The sequence below is a fragment of the Rosa chinensis genome, chromosome 2 (genome assembly GCF_002994745.2).
Source record: "Rosa chinensis cultivar Old Blush chromosome 2, RchiOBHm-V2, whole genome shotgun sequence".
Lineage (NCBI taxonomy): Eukaryota > Viridiplantae > Streptophyta > Magnoliopsida > Rosales > Rosaceae > Rosa > Rosa chinensis.
Genome location: NC_037089.1, coordinates 73,893,748 through 73,906,572, shown reverse-complemented (window position 1 = coordinate 73,906,572; position 12,825 = coordinate 73,893,748). Strand labels below are relative to the sequence as shown.

Genomic DNA, 12,825 nt, shown 5'->3' with positions numbered 1-12,825 from the left:
TTGAACATGATCATACCACAACTTGTTATTCCGGTTCCTCCAAACACTCCAAAGAAGCACCAATAACTGATCAAAAGCAAGTGGAGACTGAGAGATAGCTCGTTCTAGCAACCAATCTTTCCAAGACAAAGAAGAAGTAAGAATAGAGAATGAAGGAGCTCCAAAAATCTCTCTAGCAAAACTGCAATCACAGAAGAAATGCTCTAAGGTTTTTACATGTGTAGAACACGTACATGACTCACTGTAGGGTACCTGAACCTCCAAAGTCAAAGTAGTCCAAGTTGGGAGCAGATTATGTACTGCCTGCCAACCAAATATAGCCACTTTACTAAGAAATTTGGCTTTCCACAAAGCTTTCCATACAGGTCCATATGGGTTTTCGGTAGAGGCAGAGGCAAATAGATTACCAATAGAGAAATCACAAGCTACCTTATATGTTGATTTAACAGAGAAATAGCCTTTCTTGTCAAGCTTCCAAGAAGGCCTATCTACTCCAGAACGGCTGCTTAGTGGAAGAGAAAGAACCTGAGAAACCACATGAGGTTCAAAACATGAATGAACTGCTGCAACATCCCAAGATAAAGAGTCACTGTTGATCAAATCAGAGCCTATTTCAAATACTGAGTCTGCAGGTCGAGTTAGAGAATAATGGGAGACAGTTGGGATCCAATTATCGTCCCAGATGCTGACTAATTGGCCATCTCCAATACGCCAAAGTAAACCCACTTGTAAGGCTGGCCTTGCCTCCATCAAATTCCACAGAGAATAAGAAGGGTTCCCCCATATTAGCTCTAAGAAATGAACCAATTGGATAGTACACATCTTTAAAGACTCTTTTTTTTTTGAGAAACAATAAATTTATTCCAAAGAAAACGATTACAAAATATGAGAAAAGCCAGTGGTGGACAAAGAGTTCCCCATCTTTAAAGACTCTTGTGACAAGTGATTCCGGTTTAGAGAGTAGCCTCCAACCCTATTTTGAAAGCATTGCTAGGTTATGTGAATGCAAATGTTTAAATCCCATACCTCCCTTATTTTTAGGGAGACACATTCTCTCCCAAGATCTCCAATGATTTCTTCGCTTATCATCTATACTAGAAAAATTGACAACATAATTGTTGAAGCTCATCACACATAGATTTAGGTAAAGCATAGCAATTCATCACATAATTAGGCATCGTTTGAGCAACAACCTTAATAAGCAGTTCTTTACCTCCAAAACTCATGATTTTAGAACGCCAACTAATAAGTTTATTTGACAATCTCTCCTTCAGATAGGCAAAAATAGCCTTCTTATTATGTGCTACATGGATAGGTAAACCCAAGTATAAGCCTTGTTCTCTTACACACTGCACACCAAGGATGGCTGCTAAAGACAACGCTAAAGTCATTGGGATGTAAATCTAGTTGTTGAAAACAAAACAAATTTTTTTCTACCATTAGATTTACATCTAAAAATTACTGAGTATAATTTTCTTAGTTAGGACTGAGTAGGTGAGCATTATTTACCAAAGCAGAACGTTTAGAAGAAACTATATATATAGCACCCAAAACCACCCAAAAACCTCGGCTTTCTTGGATTTTTCACAGTAAAGACAGAGCCTTTTGAGAGCTCTGAAAGCTATGGCTGCTTCTGGTTGGCGTAAGCTCTTCACTCGTCGCATTTCATCATCATCTTCTTCTTCTTTCGACCCCCCTCCACTTGTTCACTCTCGCAGAGTCGTCGTCACTGGTATTATTCTCTGCTCCTCTATTTCTCTCTGTGATTCTATGTGAGATTGTGTCCCTTTGGTTAATGGTGGATTCGGGCTTGCAGGTTTGGGCCTGGTGACTCCATTGGGGTGTGGGGTGGAGACTACATGGAAGACACTCATAGACGGCGGTTGTGGCGTTAGGGGATTGACCCTTGAGGATCTCAAGATGAATGGGTTTGATTCAGAGACCCAATCTCACTCTTTTGACCAGCTCACTTCCAAAGTCGCCGCTATTGTGCCCACCGGAACCAATTCAGGTGAATTCAACCAAGACTTGTGGCTCAATTCTAAGGTAAGAAATGCAACCTGGGCCATTCTGATGGCTATTTTGGAGTGTGTATGGTGTAATGTTGTTACTGAAATGTCTGTGTGTGTGTGTGTTTAATTTGTGGCAGGAGCATCGTTCCATTGCGAGGTTTATAGGGTATGCATTGTGTGCTGCTGATGAGGCACTTAGAGATGCTAAATGGATGCCTACTGACCCTGAGCACAAAGAAAGAACGGTAATTTTGGAAAAGATTACTACTTTGTTAGTGTTTTTAAGAGGGTAATTATGTTTTAACTTGACGAATGGCAGGGTGTCTCAGTTGGTGGGGGAACTGGAAGCATCAGTGACATATTGGATGCTGCACAGTTGATTTGTGAGAAGGTTAGTTTTTAAATAACCTGTGAATGATGTCTTCATTTTTTAGTTACAAGAATCTTGATGTACAAGTTATAGCCTGAAGATGTTTGACTTGATATGTGCTGTTTCCGTCTTTATATCAAGCGTCTTCGTCGGCTTAGTCCCTTTTTCATCCCACGGATATTGATTAACATGGCAGCTGGTCATATCAGCATGAAATATGGATTCCAGGTGCGTAAATAACTTCAAAAACTAAAGTGCATTTTACAGTATATGATAAGCCTCAACAGATAATGAGCTTTAGATGGACAAGGGGCTAGGCATGCAACTATGTTGCCTTGACCTCTTGACCTCACATGCCATTGAACTGCAAAAATTAGCCGGCAAGGTTTAGTAGCTAGAACTCTTAAATTCTAGTGCAGTTAAAGAAAATTAAAGGTTAACAACAATTACTCTGAGATGTAGGTCATCAGTTTGGAGTTAGAAGAGTGCCAAGTACAAGAACAGAGTGCATCTCATTGTCCTTATTAAGCCGTGAATCTATTATTTCTCTAGAAGAGTGCCAAAGATATCCCCACCTACTTAGAATGCCTTACGGACTTGTTTTCCAATAATAAAAGAAATCTTTGCAAGTAATCTGGTATTGATTCTGAACGTAGGGACCAAACCATGCTGCAGTAACAGCGTGTGCCACTGGTGCACATTCTCTGGGTGATGCCACGAGGATGATTCAGTTTGGAGATTCAGATGTTATGGTGGCTGGAGGCACAGAGTCTAGTATTGATGCTTTATCAATTGCAGGGTTCTGCAGGTATGGTGTAGGATAATAATACTAGAGGCCTTTATCTGAGTGCGCCATGGGCTGCACAGTCCTTGTTTTCTTTTCAATTTCTTTCGGAAGTTGCTGGCTAGTTTCTTTAATGGGCAAGTATAAACCTACTTGATGCATCTTTCAGTGCTCCTTTCACCGTCATCCAACTCTTGTTGTAAAACAATTGTAACTGGAAAATTTGTTGCTAATGATACTGTTTCCATGACTAACATAAATGATAGAGGAAATGTGGTGAGGTTCACTAGTAAAAATACATGAGAAGAAAGACTTTCTCGAGTAATATGACAGAATGGAGTTTTTTCTGTATGATAACACATAATGCAACCACGGCTCTCTCTCTCAAATGTTTAGAACTGAATTTCTAAACTACAGCATTTGGCTATTTTTGCAAAAGTTGGCTCAACTTTTTGAGGTTTAGTGCATTGTTCTTTTTGTTATATTGTCTAATTATTTTTTCTTCTCAATTTACAGGTCAAGGGCGTTGTCTACAAAGTACAATTCCTCCCCACAAGAAGCATCACGACCTTTTGACTGTGGTCGGGATGGGTTTGTGTAAGTACATATTCTTAAAAGGTTTGTTCCACAAATTGTTTACCTTTTGCTTTCTTGATGCTTCCTGTTACCTAAATCTTCATTTCAAATCCAGGATAGGTGAAGGTTCTGGCATCTTGGTGTTGGAGGTAGTTGAGACTTTCGTTTTTTGAAAATTCCCTTTTCTCTAAGTTCTTTCTTTCCGGTTCTTAATTGGTATAATCTTCATTGTTTTATGATTTGGTTCATATTTTCCAATGAAGGAGCTTGAGCATGCAAAGAATCGAGGTGCAAAAATTTATGCAGAAGTTCGTGGTTATGGGATGTCAGGTTGTTTATCTTAATATAATCAATCATAAGTTACAAGTATCTAGGTTGTTTATCTTAATCATAATCAATTACAAGTTACAACTATCTATTCAGTAATGCTTTGGTAATTTCATAATATATTAGTTCTGAATATAGCGACTCTGTACAGGTGATGCATATCACATTACTCAACCACATACTGATGGAAGAGGTGCCATTCTAGCCATGACTAGTGCATTGAGACAGGTAAATACTTGATGGAATGTGTACTTATTCTTCAATCATTTTTGCTCATATCAGTGGAACTTGGTTTATTTAAGGAAATGGAACAATATACCTGGGTCTTGAACGTTTATTTCAAATTTGGTATTCTTCTTAAGTGGTACCACATATATCTTGGGCAGAAAAGGCAGCCAGTTCTGTAAGAATGGATGAAGTATCATGATGTGTGTCCTTGCATGATAATTTGGACTCACGTTAGAAATTGAGTTGGGTTATCATAGTGATTGCAGTGAATTACTCCTAATTTGACACCTACAGAAAGTATAGTAGTGTGATCTTAGTAGGTTTACAAACTCTTCCCTCTATAGTTAACTTTCTGAGATCATCATGCATATCAAGATAATTGGGGTTTCTAGTAATTCAACTGCCTTTCACTTGCAGTCAGGGCTTCATCCTCACCAAGTGGATTATGTAAACGCCCACGCTACCTCAACACCTTTGGGTAAATCATTGGAACTTTACAAATTGCTACAATTTAACATTTTCAGGTGGTTGCTTTAGAATGTTAGTATGTGCCGAAACTAGTATAGCTGCGGCTTATACTGATATTTCTGTATATTATTCAGGTGATTCAATAGAAGCCAATGCTATCAGAAACGTTTTCACTGAACATGCAACATCAGGTTCTCTAGCGCTGTCCTCCACAAAGGTAAGCATGAAGTCTAGGCATGATAGCTTACAGAACATATGTTAGTTGAATATTATCGTTAATTGCATTTTGTAGTCTAGGCATGATATCAGCTCAGCTCTTTTTATCTTCTTCTTTTTTTTGTGTGTGTGTGTGTGTTATCAGGATATATCCTGTATTTTCTTGTATTTTTTCATAGGAGTTTTTGCATAATACATGTATTTTCTGATAGTTTCTAGCTTCAGGATACACTTTAGATTTCAAGTAGTTACTGAAAGTCTGCTGTGCAAGTATCTTTCATTTGCAAAGAAGATATGGTTACTGTTCCTAATGTAAAATTGGTAGCAGCAGAAATTCCACTATAAAGTTATTCAATTTTGTTATTCCTGGTGCCTTGCAAGCAGAGATTATACAGTATCTAAGTGGTGCTTTGTTCATTTTTGTTTGTTATTTACTTTCAGGGAGCTGTTGGTCATCTCCTTGGTGCAGCTGGGGCTGTTGAAGCAATATTTTCTATTTTGGCCATACACCATGTAAGTTACTGTTTTGATGACTCAAACACAATCAAATATCTACGGAATAACCAACTGATATAGCTTCTTTGAAGATCCATGACATGGTCATATGCTAGCATTACCTTTCGAGCTACCATTCTGAATCAAGAGGATTTTCACTTGGATAATAATAAGGAAGCAACGAGTCGTGAACTTGTATTTTGACATATAATAGGAAACATTAGTGGATCTGCTACTAAAATTTTCTTCGCACTAATGGCCTTTCCTTTTGATTTAATACTTTCTTTGTTTTATTGCAGGGAGTTGCACCACTAACACTTAATCTTTCAAAACCAGACCCACTATTTAATGATGCTTTCATGCCGTTGACAGCTTCAAAGCAAATGAATATAAGAGCAGCTTTGTCGAACTCTTTTGGCTTTGGAGGAACAAATGCATCTCTGCTGTTTACATCTCCTCCCTGACAACTTACTTGGTTAACTCTTCTCTTCAAGATTGTTTACTATGGATATAAACCCTAAATGCAAGATGGAGCATGGAATGCCATAGAGTCACAGTTGTAATACATAAATATGGGTTAAAACCCTTTGTTATGAAGTTGGGATAGGATGAGCTAGGCGGGTTTGAGCCAAATCAGTGTCATGCATGGGTAGCTGCCATCATGGTTAGCTGAATATGGAGATAGCATATCTTGATAGTCCAATCCTCACTAACAGTAGTTTTCAGGTTTGCAACTTAGGCTTTGGTTTAGGAGAAGGCCACCACCGGAATATTGTTGTACTGATAACGCAATTTTGTCTAATGTGCTTTTCTTTTAAGCTTTGTTGTAGCTTTTGCAGCACATCTATGATCTGAAGCAAGAAATATGAAAGTTGGAAATAAATGGTTGTATTCATTTTCATAAAGTACAAAATAGAGTTTGTGTCCAACTCTGAATATCTTCCAATTTCAAAGACGTGAATTCTTAATCTTGCATCTGTTTCTGCTATGCTAAATCTAACAACAGCCTACAATTGATCCACTGCCCAATTGATCACATCTCTATTTTCATCTCTATCTTTATCACATTTAAGCCAACGGAGCACCAAATCGGCCCCAAAATATCTTATATTCTAAGTGTGCATGGATTTGAAACCTTCTGTAAGAGGGACCACTTTCGCTGACACCTTAGACTGCAACCTTGATACAGCTTGACGAATGTCCTGCAATATGGAGGGAACCATTTATTCAGTAATTAATGAAACAAAGTAATCACAATATAGCATATTGTTCATATCAACAGTCTCATTGTAAAGCATGTGCATGAGAATAATTCCCCAAATTCTACTGCATCTAATGTCTTTGAAGTATACCCAAAACAAGACCAAAAGATTAGGAATTCTTTTAATACAATCCGTCTTTCCACTGGTACAAAATTTTCAAGATGGAAAACTGACTATAAGGTAGCCACCTATGTTCAGCTTGATATTGTTCATGTCCAACAAGGCAGGGAACACCAAAAGCATGCATGGTGAATATCAAATATTCAATAATAAAAAAATGGGCCATAAGCTACCCCAAGATCATCAAATGTTACCATCAGAATACAGAATAATTCAAAAGGACACCATTCAGACTTGTGATTACCTCTAAATGGTAGCGGGAGGAGAAATGGGTCAACAAAATTGCCTTATTTCTAATCCACTGAGCATTTTCAATGATCTGCACTTGAGACGGACTAAATTTAGGGTCACAAAATATGTGATAAATGAAGCAGTATACTCATTAGTCAAATATCCGATCAACATGCACTGTATTCAGAAGGAACATGAAAACCAATAGTTCACATACCTCATTTATATGCGTATGACCATGTTGTCGTGCATCCTCAATACTGAATCCTTCATCCAGAAAAGTTGCCTGTCAAAGATCTCCACCCATCAGAACTGATGTATGTTCTTTTTTCATCAAATCACAAAACATTATGTATGTGTGTGAAACTGTGAGTTAATACAATGAAGAGCACTACAACAATGTGAACGTATACGAGGAGACGAAAACACCACTGCGATGTCTAGCATCATCGTCTCGGAAGGTTAAAATATCCTTCATGTTTCCAGCCTCCAAATCCAACAAAAATCTGTCATAAAGGATAAAGTTTGATCATACCTCAGTTATGAGAATCTTTGCCCTCAAGGCATCAGCATTACGTGGATCCAGCATATACTCCGATGTTGTATCCCCTGTGAAGGCCACCTCTGGTGACAATATAGTGTCTGTAATCTGAAAAGGAGAGTTCAAAATCAATACAACTTCAAAGTTCAGTTCATTGATGATGAATGAACAACTGTTTGGCAGATATTACAAACCTCAGTACCAGACTTTTTCAATTTCTCAATCTGTTTCCCTTTCAGATGCATGTACTGCTTCTTCAGTTTTTTTCTAACCGAGTAAATAACATAACCCTGAAAAAAAATATTGAAAAGCAACCAATATTGAACATAGATCTTGAGCTTTTCTGGGTTCCAAAATGCAAACACCACTAAAGTAGATAGAACATCATATGTTGGCAAGAAACAATAACACCAGACTCATATGTGTTAGGGACTCTGGGGAAAGGCTCCCAGGACCTGCTGTATGAGTACAAGGGGACCAAAGGCCTTCCAAAAGAAACTTTAAATTTAAAAAAAAAAATTTATAAAAATTTACAAACCCATTATGATTTCTATGTAACCTCTGGAAACTTTAGTTAAATCTCTCTCAAATTCAGGCAGCATAGCAGTCTAGTTAATGAATAGCTTGTTTCTTATTTTTGGTTCGACCAGAGTGCTTTTGCCGATGTGTTCACTGAAAAAATCTTGAGATACTCTTATCGCTAATACTGCAATTATATCAGTAAATTGTGAATGATAAACAATAATATAGTGAAACACACCTGGCTGGGTATGGCATGCTGAGTCCTAAATGGCCGGACAACAAGGTTATTCCGCAGCTCATATGTTTCACCTGAACTCAAAAAATTTATCATTCCGACCTGAACAGATATTAAATAATCCCATTAAACCAGTGCTACATACCCACATCCAATGCAACCAATTCAAGTTCCAGCTCCACATGTCCCATGCTCCTGTGAATGTCCATCAGCTTCTCCACATCCTCTTTAATACAAGGAGGCACGAACACAGTCGGAGGCTTTAAGTTGTACAAACCACGGCTGGCTACATACATCGGCAGCCCACCCTGATACAATGTAACACAATTCAACAAACACTAGCATTTCCAACTCCTAAGTTAGGAGTCCTAACTGAACTAAATGGCTAAGAGTATGAGCAAACTAAAATCACAAGTCGTAAGATTAAAACCCGGTAAATGAAGCAAAGTAGTTTAGCTACCCAACAGAGCAAAAAAAGCAAGAGTTAAACTCACAATGTGGTCAAGATGGGCATGAGTGATGAAGAGAAAATTCTGATGAATGGCTCTGGAGGGACACCTGCCGATATCGAAAGCACACTTAAACTCCGGTATAATGATACAAGTCTCATGACCCCCGACGGAGACCCCCTCAATGGAGTAGCCCTCCAAGTCCACACCTTTTCGGAGAACCTGGTTCCGGGCTATCCGGTACTCGTCGTCCTCGATAGCCCGGCCCACTGCAGATAGATAAGGCGAGGAGGATTTGAGGGAATTGAGAGGATTGGAGAGGGTTTGAAGGGAAGTTGTGTGGGGTTTTGGGGGGGTTTGGGAAATGGGGTGGTGGAGTGGGAAAATTAGAGGGGCTTTGGAGGGTGTAATGGTCAGAGAGATTTGCATTTTGGGGTTGTGGGTTTGGGAGAGTAGGTCATGAGATAGGAGCCCAAAACAGAGAGGGAGGGGGTTTAGGGAGGTTTTTCACAGTCTCTAGTTTCAGAGATATTTTGGGAGCTTATCTAATTTCGGAGGGAGAAGAGGTTAAACGGTGCGTTTTAGCTACTACTATTTTGCAAAGGAAGACAAAACGCAGCGTTTTGACCGATTTATGCGAAAAATATGGTATTATGAATTTTCTCTATGATTGAGGAATTTTTTTTTTTGAGAAGAAGATTGTCTTCAGACCAAAAAACGATGAACTCTTCATTCGGATGAAAAGACTGTTTATTATAGACACATTGCAATATTACATTATCGGCTTTTCTCCGAAATTACATTGAGGGGAAAGAGCCTTTACAACAAGCGGGCTTTAGCTACAACATGTACAGTGGTGGTGGTGTTGTGATGTTCAAGAAGGTCTGAGACAGTTTCTCACATTCAAGGGTTGTTCTTGGACTAACTTTACATACTGAACATTGAGCAGTGCTATACAAAGCAGGGAAGCTGATGCATCGAGTCCTTGTGAGCATTTTGAAGACGAGTTTATGTGGCAGGAGTGTATTTAGACAAACTTTGTAGGAACCCATTAAGATTGTTTGAATCTGATGGTTCGTATGTCACGTCGCTGCAAACCATAATTCTTGAACCCGAGCAGAGTAGTTCGCCATTCTGAACGGTGAATCCGTGAACGATCGGTAGTGGGATTCCCTTTCCGAGGTGTGAGTTCACATATGGCACAAAAACAGTCTGAATGACCGTCCAAACCACCGGCTGCAATGAGAGATAACGAGCAAGTATAAACAATTAAGGTCCACATCACAGCCTGAGAAGGAAAATTGTGGAGCAACTAAATTCGATTCGAGTAAACTTTGTAGATGTAGAGTACCTGAATGAGATACATGCGAAGATTGCCAATATTGCTCCACTTCAATGACATAGAAAAGTCATCCACTTTCATGCTGCCGGCAAGGTTATTGCCCGAGAGTTTAACTGAACTTGATGCACGAATGACCTTAAGGAGTATCAAACAGTTAATACAATTGGTTGTAAGAGGTCAAACAGGAAGATCATGAATAAATTAAACAAACAACGAAAGGTGCCATGTGGAAAAACTCACATAGAAAAAGAAACAAAAATGTTGAAAGCATAGAAAAGGTTATGAATGAGATTATCATATGATATGACTATTCAATTTCCCATCAATAAACTTACCAATGAGATGCATGCAACTGGTATTACACTGTTTTCGTCCAATACATCAATGATCAGGTCAGCATAGATGATAGCTCCAATATTATGCTCTGAGATCTTTATGACTGGTGGAGAAGATAAAGAAATATTCAAGTTCATATCATGGTTTGGGTATTTCTTGTATAGTTGGGGAATAACGAATCTCCATCCAGCAGTGTTCAAAAAAGACTGATCTGGTATCTTGTCCACAGTCCATTGCATAAATTCTGCCTGTCCAAAGACATGGTTACACTAGTTAGCATACAAACTCAATTCCAAAATATTCCAAGCATATTTCAAAAACTTACATCAAAGTATGTGGCTGCTACAGAGTTAAACACAGCCTCATCCAATGCTATTCCAAGCATTTTAGATGGATCCGAGCATGCAACTAGTGCTTTTGAATCCTTGTTATGGTACTCGGAGACTGAAGGCTTTCTTCGTGCAGTAAATAAACCATTAATCTCAAATCCTATGGAAGAATTACTCAAAACTGGGTCATTTACAAAAGTTGCATTCAAATAAGTATCATCATCTAATGGGATTTCCTTTGGAAGAGCTTGCAGAACTGAATCGAGCTTTACAATTCCATCTTTAAGTTTTTTGGTGATAGAATTTTCCACTGCAGATCCTATTTGTTCTTCAAATGCATTAATCATCCTAAGAAATGACAAGGAAAGGATTATTCACAGAAAGAAAGTCAAAATGCTGATCAGGATCTTCAAGTAAAAGGTGTATAAAGCATACTCCATGCACAATGGAAGGAAATCAGAAACTATTAGTGGAAACTTGAGATGCTGCTATCCTGTGAAACAAACTAGTAACTGAAATAATAAATAGAAATAGGTGCCATCATGATATAGGAAAATTAATGAAAAAGTAGAATAAGGAGAATCAAAAGCCTAGAATTTTGACAAAATTTGTAACCATGAACACAGGTAAATGGTATAAACCAGATGAACTGCTAACCCAACTAATACAAGGTTGTTGATGCAGGGACAGAAGGGGAACAACAATTAAAACAATCGTAAACAGGTCCCCATGACCAATAAGAGAAATTGCATACCCTTGATAAAACCAGGAGGCTCCTCCATCCAATTTTATGGAAATCTCCTTAACATGACAACCACAGTCCTTCAGGGAAAGCTTCAGAGTTCCTTCTTGGATCCCCAAGCCTAATGTAAGCCCAACTTCCACGCCTTCAACCTTATCCATAATCAGCAGTTATCAAACTCCATTTGTTAAAAGCACATAAAAATGAGCAGAAACACACTCAAAGAAACAGAAAAAACCTCCAATTGTCTGGAAACCTCGCGTAGTTTTCAATTCATAACGAGGAACAAAATAGATCTTTGAAATGTTCAGTGAAAAGGGAGCATATTGCACGCCTAAGGCCGTTTATCATATCCATAAAAATCAGTGACTAATTTAAGTTTCTAACAAGCGTACTTAATATGAAACTAAGCCATTCCTGTACAATTTTGAATGCAGAAGATGATAACCACATTTAAATCATTCCACACACACACTCCTTTCAAAGTCCAATAACATCTAAGAAGCAAATGAATCATAACAAGCTAATCAGTAATCACACAAATTCTCAAACCCCACTAGTAATCTATAGTCTAAAGTAAACAAAGCACAGCCTTTATCTCAGACCCTGAAATGCACAACATTATACAATAACAGTAACACCGATTCCTCCTCCAACTTCAATATCACATTACCACTACTAACTTAGCTCACAAGCATAACAAACCAAAGTTGATCATACCTTTACAGAGGCACTGCCTTCATCGGAAACCTCAACCGGCGCAACCCAAGTACTATACGAATAATACCAATTCATGCTCAAATTACAAGTCGTCTCCGAAGCAATAATAGCAATCCCATCATCACCCAGCTTAATATAAGACGAACCCACATCGATTCCATAGATTGTGATATTGGAAACCACCATATAAACACTCCCCAGAAACGGGACCCTCATCGATTTCTTAATTTGGGGAACTTGGAGTGGAATTATGGAAGACACAGCTTCGGTCACCAGCAATTCCTTAAGAAAATCAAGACCCTTTTGGGATATGACTATGGAGGTAAAGGCCTGGTCTTTGGCTTCGACTTGGAATTGGGTCTGCGTTGGAATCAAGAACGAAGCTAGGAGAAGCAACAACATTATTGGCGGTGCCATTGAAATTGATTTCTGGGTAAGAACAAAAAAGAAAAAAAAAGATTGATTCTTTTGGCACAGGGAAAAAAAAATAAAGCGCAAAGCTTTAAAAGGAAGCGATTTT

The 12,825-nt window shown here is 38.5% G+C and overlaps 3 protein-coding genes across 4 annotated transcripts; 1 reads left to right on the top strand and 2 right to left on the bottom strand.

The window, feature by feature from the left end:
* The first annotated feature begins 1,555 nt into the window (after positions 1–1,555).
* LOC112186499 (3-oxoacyl-[acyl-carrier-protein] synthase, mitochondrial) lies at positions 1,556–6,371 on the top strand. Of its 2 annotated transcripts, XM_024324946.2 has the most exons (14): positions 1,559–1,732; positions 1,817–2,046; positions 2,150–2,257; positions 2,332–2,403; positions 2,524–2,610; positions 3,039–3,190; positions 3,683–3,763; positions 3,858–3,891; positions 4,006–4,072; positions 4,221–4,297; positions 4,715–4,775; positions 4,900–4,982; positions 5,423–5,494; positions 5,776–6,371. In XM_024324946.2, the coding sequence occupies exons 1-14, from the start codon at positions 1,624–1,626 to the stop codon at positions 5,938–5,940; spliced, it is 1,398 nt and encodes a 465-aa protein (XP_024180714.1). In that variant the 5' UTR covers positions 1,559–1,623; the 3' UTR covers positions 5,941–6,371. The 2 variants fall into 2 exon arrangements, 1 of the variants encoding a protein (XP_024180714.1); XR_005805229.1 differs by lacking the exon at positions 5,776–6,371 and having other exon boundaries at positions 1,556–1,732; positions 4,715–4,821; positions 5,423–5,477.
* On the bottom strand, positions 6,343–9,372 carry LOC112186500 (tRNase Z TRZ2, chloroplastic). Its single transcript, XM_024324948.2, has 8 exons — positions 8,882–9,372; positions 8,533–8,695; positions 8,391–8,461; positions 7,825–7,920; positions 7,625–7,738; positions 7,307–7,375; positions 7,103–7,177; positions 6,343–6,678 (listed from the first exon to the last, which is right to left on the bottom strand). The coding sequence occupies exons 1-8, from the start codon at positions 9,263–9,265 to the stop codon at positions 6,589–6,591; spliced, it is 1,062 nt and encodes a 353-aa protein (XP_024180716.1). The 5' UTR covers positions 9,266–9,372; the 3' UTR covers positions 6,343–6,588.
* A 182-nt stretch (positions 9,373–9,554) lies between these two features.
* LOC112186498 (putative BPI/LBP family protein At1g04970) lies at positions 9,555–12,784 on the bottom strand. Its single transcript, XM_024324945.2, has 6 exons — positions 12,306–12,784; positions 11,598–11,737; positions 10,840–11,191; positions 10,514–10,762; positions 10,188–10,313; positions 9,555–10,072 (listed from the first exon to the last, which is right to left on the bottom strand). The coding sequence occupies exons 1-6, from the start codon at positions 12,720–12,722 to the stop codon at positions 9,845–9,847; spliced, it is 1,512 nt and encodes a 503-aa protein (XP_024180713.1). The 5' UTR covers positions 12,723–12,784; the 3' UTR covers positions 9,555–9,844.
* Between the last annotated feature and the right edge of the window lie 41 nt (positions 12,785–12,825).

Bases quoted from the DNA above. Each gene is read 5' to 3' on its own strand.
- LOC112186499 (XM_024324946.2), top strand. From the start codon at position 1,624: ATGGCTGCTTCTGGTTGGCGTAAGCTCTTCACTCGTCGCATTTCATCA. The intron at 4,983-5,422 runs GTAAGCATGAAG...ATTTACTTTCAG, and splicing joins TAGCGCTGTCCTCCACAAAG to GGAGCTGTTGGTCATCTCCT. The intron at 5,495-5,775 runs GTAAGTTACTGT...GTTTTATTGCAG, and splicing joins CTATTTTGGCCATACACCAT to GGAGTTGCACCACTAACACT.
- LOC112186500 (XM_024324948.2), bottom strand. From the start codon at position 9,265: ATGCAAATCTCTCTGACCATTACACCCTCCAAAGCCCCTCTAATTTTC. The intron at 7,921-8,390 runs GTGTGTTTCACT...ATTTTTTTTCAG, and splicing joins AGCATGCCATACCCAGCCAG to GGTTATGTTATTTACTCGGT. The intron at 7,178-7,306 runs GTATGTGAACTA...TCTCAAGTGCAG, and splicing joins GTCATACGCATATAAATGAG to ATCATTGAAAATGCTCAGTG.
- LOC112186498 (XM_024324945.2), bottom strand. From the start codon at position 12,722: ATGGCACCGCCAATAATGTTGTTGCTTCTCCTAGCTTCGTTCTTGATT. The intron at 11,738-12,305 runs GTATGATCAACT...ATTATGGATAAG, and splicing joins AAGGCAGTGCCTCTGTAAAG to GTTGAAGGCGTGGAAGTTGG. The intron at 10,763-10,839 runs GTAAGTTTTTGA...GTCTTTGGACAG, and splicing joins TAGCAGCCACATACTTTGAT to GCAGAATTTATGCAATGGAC.